Raw genomic sequence first — 12,640 nt, forward strand, 5'->3', positions numbered from 1 at the left:
AACACCGAACACTTTTCTCTAGAATTCTCATCATCTTACCATTTCCTTCATATGCTTGATTACTTGTAGGCATGGAAGACAATAGGAAGTTTTAGACAATGTCGGAGACAGGTACTTTGACTAGCCCCGAGAATTGAGCTCACATTGCTTATGAAAAATCTCAACTTATAGAATGATGGAGTCTTGATATACAAGCAAGACACTTTCCTCACACTTTTTCGCTGCCAGATCTTCTTGCATGCATAGCTTCCCCAATGTTGAACTCCTTAGCCAAATCTTAAAATTTTACTCATCAAAGTTCCCGATCGAGTAATGATAGACCCGCGTAAAGTTACTTACAGATTATACGTAACAGACAACACGGACGATTGTGATGGGATGGAAGGGGTGGGAGGGGCCGACACCCGTGAGAATCAGGGGAGCCGAGAGAGTTTGTTAGGCAGGTTACATAGCTCTTCGTATCAGCTTTCATAGGTGTAGGATTATTGGTTCCCAATCCCACTACCCGATAGTGTTGGTTTCCCTATATACTAGATCATTGATGCAGCATGTTGCCGCGCCCGTCTATTTGAAAATTTTCATGATAGAACTTCACAAACTTTTGTAGGACTGAAAGGAGTCACAAAAACGTGTGTGTGCGCGCGCGCATGCTTGTGTCTAGGAGAGTGAAAGTTTTAGAGTGTCGCGTGATGATGTAGAATCCAGTTTGTTGAGTGCTTGCGGAAAGCTATGCATGGCCTGAGGGCATAAAGCAGAAGGCTAGAAGAAAAATGCAAACACAAATACAAATTATAAAATGGTACCTACCTGAAGAAATAAAGTATAGCTGAGTTGAATACTAGAAGATTGGATGGATCACAATAAAACCACATGATGTTACATATACAGATGAAGTAAAGTTGTAACATACTAATCAGCTCATACAAAGAGGTCAGAGGTTTTTTTTTGCAGGAAGAAAGAGGCCAGAGGTTAGTTTTCCTTGTCATGCGTTGTGCAAATTACCTAAGTTTCCCATAAATTAAACTACCTTTAAGATTTGTAATAAGCCTGACAATTTATCATGATTGACAAATATAAACACTGTGCTAGCACATCAGTATTATAATTTCTAATATGATATTGAAGCATCACCGTAGCAGGTTCGTTTTCGTCAAGGCAATTGTTAGTATGGGCTAGCTGGAGCTCTTCACTCAGATCAGAATAATCTGATCCACATATATAATGGGCAATGCACTTTATAAGATGCCTCAGACCTCCTAGAATCCATTTTATTACTTTCAACGACAGATGCGCTGTTGTTGTGTTCACTGTGTTCACCTGATCATCCGTGCAAAGGTTTATGAGATCGTTAAGCTGTGTCCAATCTCAAGTTATCACAATCACGATCCTCAAAATGATGGGTTGTGTCACTGTGTGTGATTCCAGAAGGACCAATAGATGAATTCAACGAGTGATGCTGTACACAATGTGCAGTTAAACTTGATTTCTTCTTCCTACTCTGAGATTTAGAAGTAGCAGCATCGTGTACAACTACTTTTTCTCTCTTCATAAATGAAACAAAGATACGAGTTCCTAATCCAGACACCTGGAGTTCTTCGCACCAGGAAAGCTGACATGTCGCGGTGGGCGCCGCCAATCAAGTTGAAGATTAGAAGAGGAGCATTGTGACTTGAGGATGCCCGTGATAGAGAGAGTTAGAAGGAAGGTGAGGGAAATTGCTGCAAAAGGGTGCGGTGGGCCCCTCCAATCAAGTTGGCACCATGGACAAGGGACATATCATATAGAGAAGAGAGGTTGGGGAGCGGAGGATGCACCATGAGAGGGGGCTAGATCGATCGGCTTTGGGTGTCTGAATAGATTTGCTAGTTGGGCCATGAGCGATGCTACACACTACGTAAGTTAAATAATGTGATTAAAGTAACAATTTAGGTGGCATATTTTTAGCTGAAAAAAATAGGTGAGTAGGGCCCACCCAGTTGAATTCAGGGGATGGTGGTGAGATTAGTTTTGACGATAACTTAACAACACCGTAAGAGTTCCGTAGGTGCATAGGCCCAATCAACAGCCAAACACGAGTTTTTCCACTTGAGTAGCGCTTTTCTAGGACAGTTGGGCCACTGGATGAGAGATGAAGCGCTAAAGGAGATCGAATGGCTAGAAATGATATATCACAAAAACGGGTGGCCACAAATGTGAAGGGCGTGAGAGGGCTGGGATTAGTCTCAGCTTTAATGTCCTAAAATTAATATCTTGTTCCCGTGAACATTTCTCATATATTACATTTTATCTACACTCACTTTGCTTTTACTCAATTACTCAATTGCATACCAATGAAAACCATGCATGATGCGATATCGTTGAGGTGCCAATCCAACATTGTCTCACCCATGGCATTTGGCATTTTAGTGCACATGGTGTGAGGGTGTGCCTAGAGGAGACAATTAACAATCTAACATTTTTCTCGCATATAAGATTTGACATCGTAGCACATGCGGTATGCCTAGAGGAGACAATGCGATTTTGATTGATCAATCAATTATTAGTAATATAGCTTCTGAACTACGTACGCATGGTCACCTAAGCTACTCATTCCCAGCTAGGCCATAAAGCCATCAGACATGGAGAGATACCAAACATGCCCTTATGACAGCTGAAGTTATGGATGATTTTGCCATATATTTATATTTTCTCCTTTAGTACTTTTGGTCTATATTGTGAGCCAGAACATTTTGTTGTATATTTTCACAAGCATTTAGCAATTTGATTACTTGTAGACATGAAATCCATAGGGAAATCTACACATACATGTCTACGGAAACATTTTGTTGTAACCACAAGAGCCATTGTTTCCTTGCCATCTACATTTACTTAATGCTTCATGACACCAGAGGATCTTCATCCCTTCCCTATATATGTCCCTATTCTAGCGTTGTTGGTCTAGCTATATCATCATCCCAAACATATTGCCATTCACCTCGTTGTTATTTGATTGCTTCAAGACATGGAAGACATTGTGAAGTTCCCAACAACATCAAACATAATCATGACGACACAACCATGTCTATGAAGCATCATTTTAGTACAAGAAACATTGTCTGCAATGCCATAATGTATAAAAACACGCTCACTTGAGTGCCAGAAGACAACAGAAGTTAAGATGATTCATCAAGTAGAGAAGGAGCGATTAAAAGTTAAAATAAAATGTTGTCGGAACAGATCCAATGTCATGGAAATAATTTATTCTTGAGTGCGAAACATAAATCTAACAGATAACGAGTTTTAGGTAGAATGGCCAGCACGAAACACAGTAGCTTTTGAAAACGTCCGTAGGAAGGACTGTGTCACCATGGCACCGGATCTTTCATTTATCATCTTCGCAGATGGCTGCAACATTAACACAAAAAAAAAGTGTTCAAAGACTAATACAACATAAAGAGAACAATATAATATACTAGATGACATGATGCACTCTACTGCAGCCTGGCATAGCTGCGTGCCTGCGTCCATACATGGGAATGGAATTTACGTGAGCTTGGCCACATGGTTTTTGTTGGTCAAGACCTGATGTGTACCATTTTTTCAAATCTTTTTTTCTTTTGCTGGGAGAAGGACCGTATACCCCTGAAAATTATAGGAGATGTCTTTTGCTATAATTAAAAAAAGATTATATCAAATAACCAGTGGTTGAATGGTTAGAAGTGTGGCTGTATCCTCAGCTCACCAGGAATCAAACCCTAGGTTTGACACATGCGTGTCTCATAAAGGCAAAATATTGTTTCAGTGAGAAGTGACCTTTTTGTCGACAATGAGGTGTCTATGGTGTACGTGAATCTCAAAACATGTTGGCTCAACTACTCGAATGTGCTCATATTGATAGGGTGCGGATACACGAGTGTGTATATATGTATGTGTATGTGTACTACGTTTGAGAAAAAACAGCAACAACCATGGGGGAGAACCAACACACCATAGCCAAAGGAAAGGAACGGTTCAACCTCACGGAATAAACCATGCTGGTCAACCCACGACCCGACAGGTAGGCCCACCGGACAGAGGCAGTAGCCTGACCAACCAGACAATGAGTGCCACAAGACCAGCAGCAGTGCCAGCAACAAAAAGTTGTGCATTCAAGTGCACTAATCTCTCTAAAGTATCTTTCTTTTTTGCATAAATATGAATAAAACTAAGCTTGCAATAAAAAAGAACCGCCTCTGTACAAGACCACAACTCAACAGGACGTCCGGCAGCCAGCCGCCCCGATCTCCAGATAGTACGGACAATCGGTTGGATAGCCATGCATAAAGTTGGAGAAGATTCAAAGCAATGGAGAATCTCGTTTGGTTCTACTTAGTTTAGTACCCACCATGAAGAAATGAAGACATTATTTATGCAAATACGAAATTATCACATAAATTGGATAACAAATTATTCAGAATAACGTAGATTTTGGATGCCACACTTAATACAAATCACTCAGAGAGCAACTATAACAGTCACTTGAGCATCCCAAAATTCAACTACATCTACTTTTGCAGTTCCTGCAATCACAATATAGATGCTTCTTATATGAAACACAAAATCAATATGTTATAGATCACTTCTAAGTTCTAACCAAATTTCACCTGTATATCCAGCGGTTTTACTCAATGTTCACAATGCAATCACGCAGCCGAATAAACCCCCTCTGCTTTACTACCAGCTCTGTATCATACAAATAGGGTATGGCTGATCTTGAGGCATTTGCAGAGCTATGGGTACTGATGCATTGACGTTGGAAACTGCAAGTGCTAATTATTACCACACCAGTCCTCTCTATTAGTAAACACGGATATGTCTTTGCCTCGCAAGGTTTCCTTGGTCATATTTTTCCAATCATTTTTTTGCGGCGTCCGCAGAGATGAAGCACTAACCCATGACTGTCATAGAAGTTTGTGTGGGATTTCAACAGTTAATCTTAAACTACAGTCCCCCGCAAAACAAAAATAAAAATAAACTGCAGCAAACACTATTGAGTTTCTCCTGGTTTTAGTGGAACAGATAATTTATTTTATCTGGTAGAGTTATGCATATATAAAACAGAGACGATAAGCACCATCATTTTCAGGGTAGGATCCTCATTAATTATTTGTGAATTCATGCCTTAATGGTTAATCATCAACAGCATTTCATTCGGTAATAACGGCGTACTCATATTTTCCATACATGCGCATAACTAATAAAGATGAATGAAAGATCTCAAAATCTTAAAATGCGGTTCCAAATTAAATCATCAAAACATCCTTTTGCGTAGGTCAGTTTTCTTCTTCTTCCTCTCCAGTTCTAAAACACATTTGTACGAACAAAAACAAAATGGGCGCACGTACACTAGCTAGATTTTCGCCATCGTCATCAATTACTCACATCAAAAAACACCAAGCCGAGTGCACGAACCCTAGGATCATCTATCCCGTACGTACGTAACCAGGAGGGAAATAAAACAAAATCGGATGGATGTGGCGAGAGATTGGGCGGGCGAGGAAGGAACTTACTGGGCTTGGCCTGCTTTCCGTCGGACCACTTGGAGCGGGAGTAGTGGACCTTCTCGACTTCGGCGGCCTCGGACTTGTAGGGCTCCTTGAGGCAGCTCCGCACCATGGACGCGCAGAGCCTGGAGTAGCCGACGTAGGTCATCCCCGCCGCTCGCCAGAAGGGCACCGCCGCCGTCGTGGCCGACATCGCCGTCCCCTTTCCTCTGCTCGATCGAGCCGCCGACGCCGATCTAGACGAGAGAGTAGAATGGACAGATCAATCAGTGGACACCTACGTACTCATCAGTCTTCACGGTTATATATAGAAGAAAATGCAAACCGATCAGTGATTCCGGTCAGAGGGCGGGCTGCATGCCCGTGCATGGATCGCATTGCATTGGATTGGTGACTTGGTGTACCTACGGCCGGGCCTGTAGTTACGGATCAGATTAATTCCACCTCCTTCTTTTGCGAGAGGAACTCCTTCACGAGAACTTGGATCGACGACCGTGTCTTGCGTTCGGCCAGAACAGTGTGAAACGCGGTTAACGAACGACCGTGTACTTCGGATCCAACCAACTAACGTATTCTTTTTCCTTCTTCTTTTCAGGAAAAAATAAAAAAACCCAACGAACGAAGTCGTTGGTACACCATTCACACACGCACCCTTGAGTCGCACTAAAATCCCGGAAATCTTATGACCAATGCAAAACAAAGAATAAAAAGTGATGCAAAAATGGACGCATCAAAGGTAGGGGCATACGGCTGCAAATGAGTCGATTTCGAGCGAGATGCACTAGGCTCACCTCTACTTATATTAAAATTTGAGTGAGCTCAAACTGAGTGAAGCTCAAGGTCGAGCTGTAGAAGGTGACTCATGCTCAGTTTGTATCGATCTCGAGTTGATCTCGAGGTAGTTCTGATCTTAATAATCTAAGGCAATTTTTCAAACAAGATAAGCCACTACACAACATAAAAGGTCACTGTAAAATTTAACTTATTCTCTTTCAACTGACAATAATACTTAATAGCAAGAGATTACGGATGAACTAGAAAGAGGAAGCAAAATTAAGGTGCATTTGCTCTCAAACTTTGGTCAACAATAACATGGTATTTAACACAAGGCCCACCACGTATATTGTGGCTTAATTATATGTTTGCTTAATTAAGCTTACATGTTTGCTAGTAGGTAAAATAAGAAAAAATGTACATAACATATATGCAAATAAAGTATCCTATTTTCTCTTTATATATATATATATATATATATATATATATATATAGGGTATCGCTATTCGTCACCCTGCAAATTTTCTTTGCCGCCGGATCGCTGCTGTCGCACTCGGATGCAGTCTCTTCGGAGCCAGTCGAACAGGCCCTACAAGGGTAAATAGTGTTGGGTAACGTAGTAATTTCAAAAAAAAATCCTATGCACACGCAAGATCACGGTGATGCATAGCAACGAGGGGAGAGTATGATCTACGTACCCTTGTAGATCGCAACGGAAGCGTTGACACAACGTAGAGGAAGTAGTCGTACGTCTTCTTCCCGATCCGACCGATCCAAGCACCGTTACTCCGGCACCTCCGAGTTCTTAGCACATGTACAGCTCGATGACGATCCCCGGGCTCCGATCCAGCAAAGCGTCGGGGAAGAGTTCCGTTAGCATGACGGCGTGGTGACGATCTTGATGTTCTACCGACGCAGGGCTTCGCCTAAGCACTACAATGATATGATCAAGGTGAAATATAGTGGCAGAGGGCACCGCACACGGCTAAGGAACAATCTCAATGATCAACTTGTGTGTCTAGAGGTGCCCCCTGCCTCCGTATATAAAGGAGCCAAGGGGGAGGGGTGCGGCCAGCCCTATGGAGGCGCAGGAGGAGTCCTACTCCTACTGGGAGTAGGACTCCCCCCCCAATCCTATTCCAAATAGGACTCCCAAGGGGGAAAGAGAGAGAGAGGTGGCCGGCCACCTCTCCTAGTCCTAATAGGACTACGGGAGGGGGGGAGGCGCGCAGCCTACTATATATATATATAGTGTGACTATTCATTACCCAAGGTGCAGAATAAATTATTTTTCACTCGAGGTAATCTTACGATCGCTTTCTAAATAAATTCGTTTACAATATAAATAGTTACATGTATATTGATTCAATATGTAAAATTTGGTATAAAAAAATAAAAAAAGGTTATAAGACCGGAAAAAAATCACATTTTATGTATGTTTTACACTATGTTCTTACATTCGTAATTTTATCGTAACATAGAATATTTTTTACGGCGAGTACATATTTTTTTACGTTCTCTTTTGATGTATGAAACAAGAGAAAATTTACGAAACGTAAAAATACATTGCATTGATGTCAAATTAGAGAGGGGGTGAAGAATAACCATTTCTCACCCAGGGTGACAAATAGCGCGACCCTATATATATTATATAAACTCTATTAATGACCCAGGGTGAAGAATAATTAATTCTTCACCCTGGTCGAACGACGCAGCCAACCTGTCGTCTGGTTCAACTCGCAGCCTCGCACCACTCCATTTTTTTTGTCACCGTTGTGGAGCTAACCCACCTCCCCGTACTCTTTTTTTTTCTTAGGGTCTCCCCGCAGTTCTTGTATCGATTGATTTGGGAGCGGACGGCGAGCGGTTTCAGCGGCCAGTGGCCAGCGGCGGCAGGATTCGTCGGCGAGCGGGCAAAAGCTACTGGTGGACTTGGCTACTTGCGAGGCTGGGGTTCACACCGATTGCCAGCGGCAGCGTCGAGGCGAGCGGCGATGCGGGAGGCCTCGCGAAGGGTGCGGCCTCATTGGCCGACGGCCTCGCAGGGAGGCTTCGCGGCGTGGTGTGTAGTCTGCGGCGCGACCGGTGTTCTCGGCGGCGTTGGGCGTTGTCGATGGCTCGGCAGGTTCGTTGGGGCAGTATTTCTTCTCTTTGGACGTTTATCCCGGCCCTTCGGCACTCACGATTCGTGCAGAGGATCTGCGTGTCGCGACGGCTGATAGCAGGAGAAGCAGCGCCTCGCTCTCCTCTGCGACCTCATCCCCAATTGGAATTGAGAAGGCAGCTTCCCGAGCTCGCTCTCCACTAGAAGCTGCGTGAATGGATCGAACAAAAGGTTAGATATTTTTTCTACTTCTGAATGATTTCTCGTGACTATAGGAGTAGCCTCACTTGTGTAAGATCACTAATTGTGTCAAATTCTTCATTTCTTGTATTTAACTGTTTGACCCAATTATTTGATATGGTGTATCAGAAATTCAGAATAAGATAAGTTACGTTGGTTGTATGATTGATCTACCTGTAGTTGTCATTTGTGAGATCATCTGATTTAGGTAGACTTAGTTGCAAGAGCTCGTCTTGTTTAAATCAACTGGCCAACATAGCTGAAATAAATTTAAGGGAAGTTAATACGGATCTGATTTCCTTGATGTTATTCTGAAAACCAACTTGCAGCTTTGTATCGCAAGTGGCAACAAGAGTACGCCTCCAATGCTTTTACTGTTGGTCCTGTTTGCTTTTGGAGTAGCTTAGAACTTTATTATGTAGATTTTCACGGGGTTGAAAGGGCCTGTCTAAAGTGCTAACCTTATAGAACAAAGCTCGAGGCATAGTCAAATTTTATTTGAGTTATTGGAGTCCAATTTCTACAATACTTAACACATATTCATTGGAAAACACTTCAATCCACTTTGTACATTGCCTACTAGCTGTTCGAATGCACGAGAAGAAGCTGATAAATTTCAGATTTTTTGTGTGGTGTATGTTTCTGTTGTAGCCTAATGTGGCACAAGGTGAGCTCAAGCCCCTTTTATCCAGCCTGGATCTTTGGACTTTTTTAATACTTGAAGTTGAGTTACTGTTTTGATCTGGGGTTGTTAGCTTCGGAAATCATCAGATTTCATCCGACCAGGTAAAATCTTGCCATTCTCTTGTTGCCGCACCGGCGGCGCCGCCGCCTTCTCCTTTCCTATTCTCGTGCAAGGAAACAGAAGGAGGGCCGTAATGGGAGCGACACTCGCCACCTCGCCTTCATGGCTGCTCCGGACCACTGACGAGGTGGTGGTTGTCGCTGGAAATCATCCAGCAAGCTCATCATCGCCCTCCTCCGCCAAATATGCACGGTTGCAGCAGCAACATCTCGTCCTCTCCAAAATAGGAAACTTTTCAAAATGAGGTTTATATAACAGAAGTCTTGTGAGATTGGAGTTCATCTCCTAATAATTTTTCCTGATGCTTTTCGCAATACATGTTGATAATTAGGAGGATTTCTTCCTTTCATTTTGTAGTGTTGTTGGAAGTGATGAGAGAACAATAATCTAGGGCATCAATTAGAGGTGCACATACTTCATCTTTGTGATCATGTTCTTCACGTGCACTGAATTTGTTTGTTTTCCGAGTCAGCTGCAACACATGCTGCCATATGAAAAATCATTTCTTCCACTGTGTCTTCCCTTGGCATGTACATCAAAGATGGGATAAAAATTCACGATGGAAGGCTGGTTTATTGCTGTCCGTGTTTGGTGGTAACTGGTAAGTTGCTTTGTTTTCCTTCCATGGAACTAAGTAAATCAAGTTAGAGTAGAATTTTGGAAGAACAAGAGACGAGTCTTGTTATCTGTTATTCGTAAATGAGTAGAGGTTCATTACCAGTGATTTGCAATATGTTTCATTTGTATTCCCTCCGTCCGCGAATAAGTGTACATCTAGCTTTTGCTTTAAGTCAAAATTTTAAAATTTTGACCAACTTTATAGAAAATAGTAGTAACATATATGACATCAAATTAATATATTATCAAAGTACTCCATCCGTTCCAAAATAGATGACCCAACTTTGTACTAAAGTTAGTATAAAGTTGAGTCATCTATTTTGGAACGGAGGAAGTACATTTCAAGACGAATCTAGTGATACTAATTTGGTGCCATAAATGCTTTTACTTTTTCCTAGAAAGGTGGTCAAAGTTTTAAAACTTTGACTTAAGGCAAAAGCTAGATGTACTTATTCGCGGACGGAGGGAGTATCTGTTATGATAAATGTGCGTGTGCGTGCGCGCGCGCGCGTGTGTGTGTGTGATGCTTTATTTCTTCGATAACATGATGTTTCATGCCTATGGATATGAACTAGTATGTGTTTTGGATGGATGTTTGCTCCAATGGTGTGTTTATGGGTATGACGTCGAACCAAGTGCCTCTGTTGATGCTATTTTAAAAGCTAAGGCTGCTAGCGAAGCAATAGAAAAGTTTGTCAGGGGCAGTTGGTTTATTGTTTTAAACCTCTTCTCATTTCTTGTTTTGGCAAAACTTCATTTGGAATCTCGATGAACCTTACTAGCACTACTGACTTATCGACCTCTTAATTGTGATACCTACTACTGTACTAGGTGTTTCTCTTCAATTTTTAGTTATGAAAGAAATTATATTATCTATTCTATGTAGGTTGGCCCCTCCATATTTCAAGCGAAGTTACAGCCCCATCTTCTTTGGAATCTTGATCAGGTTAGAAGTTTCACAGGGCCAAAAATATATACTCAACAGACTTATTTCGTTAATTTCTAGTCATAGATTCGTCATAGTATTCTTTGAGATTCTGAAATATACAAATAAATAATTGCAGCCTTTGCATTTTGAGTTTCTGTTATCCATTCCCCCCCCTGCCCAACCGTGGTACTGCACAAATCACTAACCTTTTAACATTACATACATTGTTAAGCCTATATCACCTGGTCAACCTCTTGTTACCTGTTGCGGCGCCGATGTGACATCATGTGTATGGGGTTTGGTAAGTCCAGCTGCAGTTTGAGATCGCTAGGTTTCCTTTGCGGATGGAAAATTGTGTCGCTATAACTTACATTCCCATTTTAGGGTCTTCGCAGACTTGGCAAAACTGATGTTGCTACATACTGTATGATGGATCATGGACTGATGAATGGGGTGCTCACCCTGACGCTCCAGTTGGTATTGCTCTTGCAGTTTGTGTAGGATCATCTATTGTACTCCCTCTTAGCGATTCTACTATGCAATGATAGTCAGGAGTCAGGAAATTGGAGAGATTGGGTTGCTGTTTGCGGCTATTGTTGAAAAAAAATGAAAATTGGAATATATACTTTCTGAATTAATAATAGATGATCCACCTTTCCACTGTTCCTTTGGAATGCTCGGCATCGATGATAAATGGCACAAGTTTTATGTCGGTTTGGCTCAATCTATATAAGATTCCTTGTCCATCGTCCACAGCTAAGTTTTCACCTTGGAAAGCCTACAAAAATTACATTTTTTCGTGGAATGTGTACGTAAACTCATGTCGCATGCATACTGTACAGGATGCATTGAGCGTGGCTAGTGTTGTAAGTTTATATCACACGTGGGCTAGTGTCGTAAGATTACATCACAGGTGGGCTGGTGTTGTAAGTTTACATCACACACAAAAAAAGTTACACCGCATGCATGGGTGGGTGGATGGTTCGGCTATCTTTGCTTGTCGTAAGGTTACGGCAGCTTAGACAACGGGTTCCCAGGCGTGCAAGTTGGCTGGGGTGAAGAATAACAATTCTTCACCCTGGGTGACGAATAGCGCGACCCTATAAAATTTAATATAACTTTATGATATCGAGCCATCGAGCTAAAATTGAGCGAGGCAATGTTGTCTCAACATCATCTCGTTTCTCCATCAAGCTACATAAAGTGCTCATACTCTGCTCATTTATTTTTGAATCGATCTTGGGTCAATCCAATCTATGAGTCGATCTCGAGCGGTTCACGAGCCTCAAACTTCTCTTGCATCTCTAATCAGTGGTGTTTTCCACAAGTGTGAGGACCAAACTAGGGTGGGCAATCAACAAAGATCTCGGTATTTTTTTTAGAAAAGGGGGAAATCCCCGGCCTCTACATCAGAGTGATGCATACGGCCACACAAAGATCTCTGTATGCCAACCTAAAGGAGAAAAGCCTTGAGAGGCCCAGGTGCCAGAAAACCAAATCCGAAGAACCCGACATCATAGGCGGGAGATCTTCTATGGCTCATCCCAAGCAGAGAACCAAACATCATAGGTGTTCCAATTTCCGTTGCGGACAACTGAGGATACTAAGAGCATTTGTCAGAAATAAATGCAAAGAGCGACGGGAATTCG

General features: G+C 42.1%; 1 protein-coding gene and 1 long non-coding RNA gene across 2 annotated transcripts; one reads left to right on the forward strand and one right to left on the reverse strand.

Annotated features, from left to right (window-relative positions):
- Positions 1–5,370: 5,370 nt before the first annotated feature.
- Positions 5,371–5,944, reverse strand: LOC125555458 (ATP synthase subunit epsilon, mitochondrial-like). The gene has a single exon (XM_048718409.1). It carries the CDS (start codon positions 5,713–5,715, stop codon positions 5,389–5,391), a length of 327 nt encoding a protein of 108 aa, XP_048574366.1. The 5' UTR covers positions 5,716–5,944; the 3' UTR covers positions 5,371–5,388.
- Positions 5,945–8,040: 2,096 nt separating this feature from the next.
- Positions 8,041–11,629, forward strand: LOC125555459. Its single transcript, XR_007304713.1, has 5 exons — positions 8,041–9,690; positions 9,803–9,850; positions 9,987–10,046; positions 10,950–11,009; positions 11,224–11,629. It is a non-coding gene; the product is annotated as an uncharacterized LOC125555459 (long non-coding RNA).
- The last annotated feature ends 1,011 nt before the right edge of the window (positions 11,630–12,640 follow it).

Source organism: Triticum urartu, chromosome 5, assembly GCF_003073215.2.
Source record: "Triticum urartu cultivar G1812 chromosome 5, Tu2.1, whole genome shotgun sequence".
Lineage (NCBI taxonomy): Eukaryota > Viridiplantae > Streptophyta > Magnoliopsida > Poales > Poaceae > Triticum > Triticum urartu.

Bases quoted from the DNA above. Each gene is read 5' to 3' on its own strand.
- LOC125555458 (XM_048718409.1), bottom strand. From the start codon at position 5,715: ATGTCGGCCACGACGGCGGCGGTGCCCTTCTGGCGAGCGGCGGGGATG.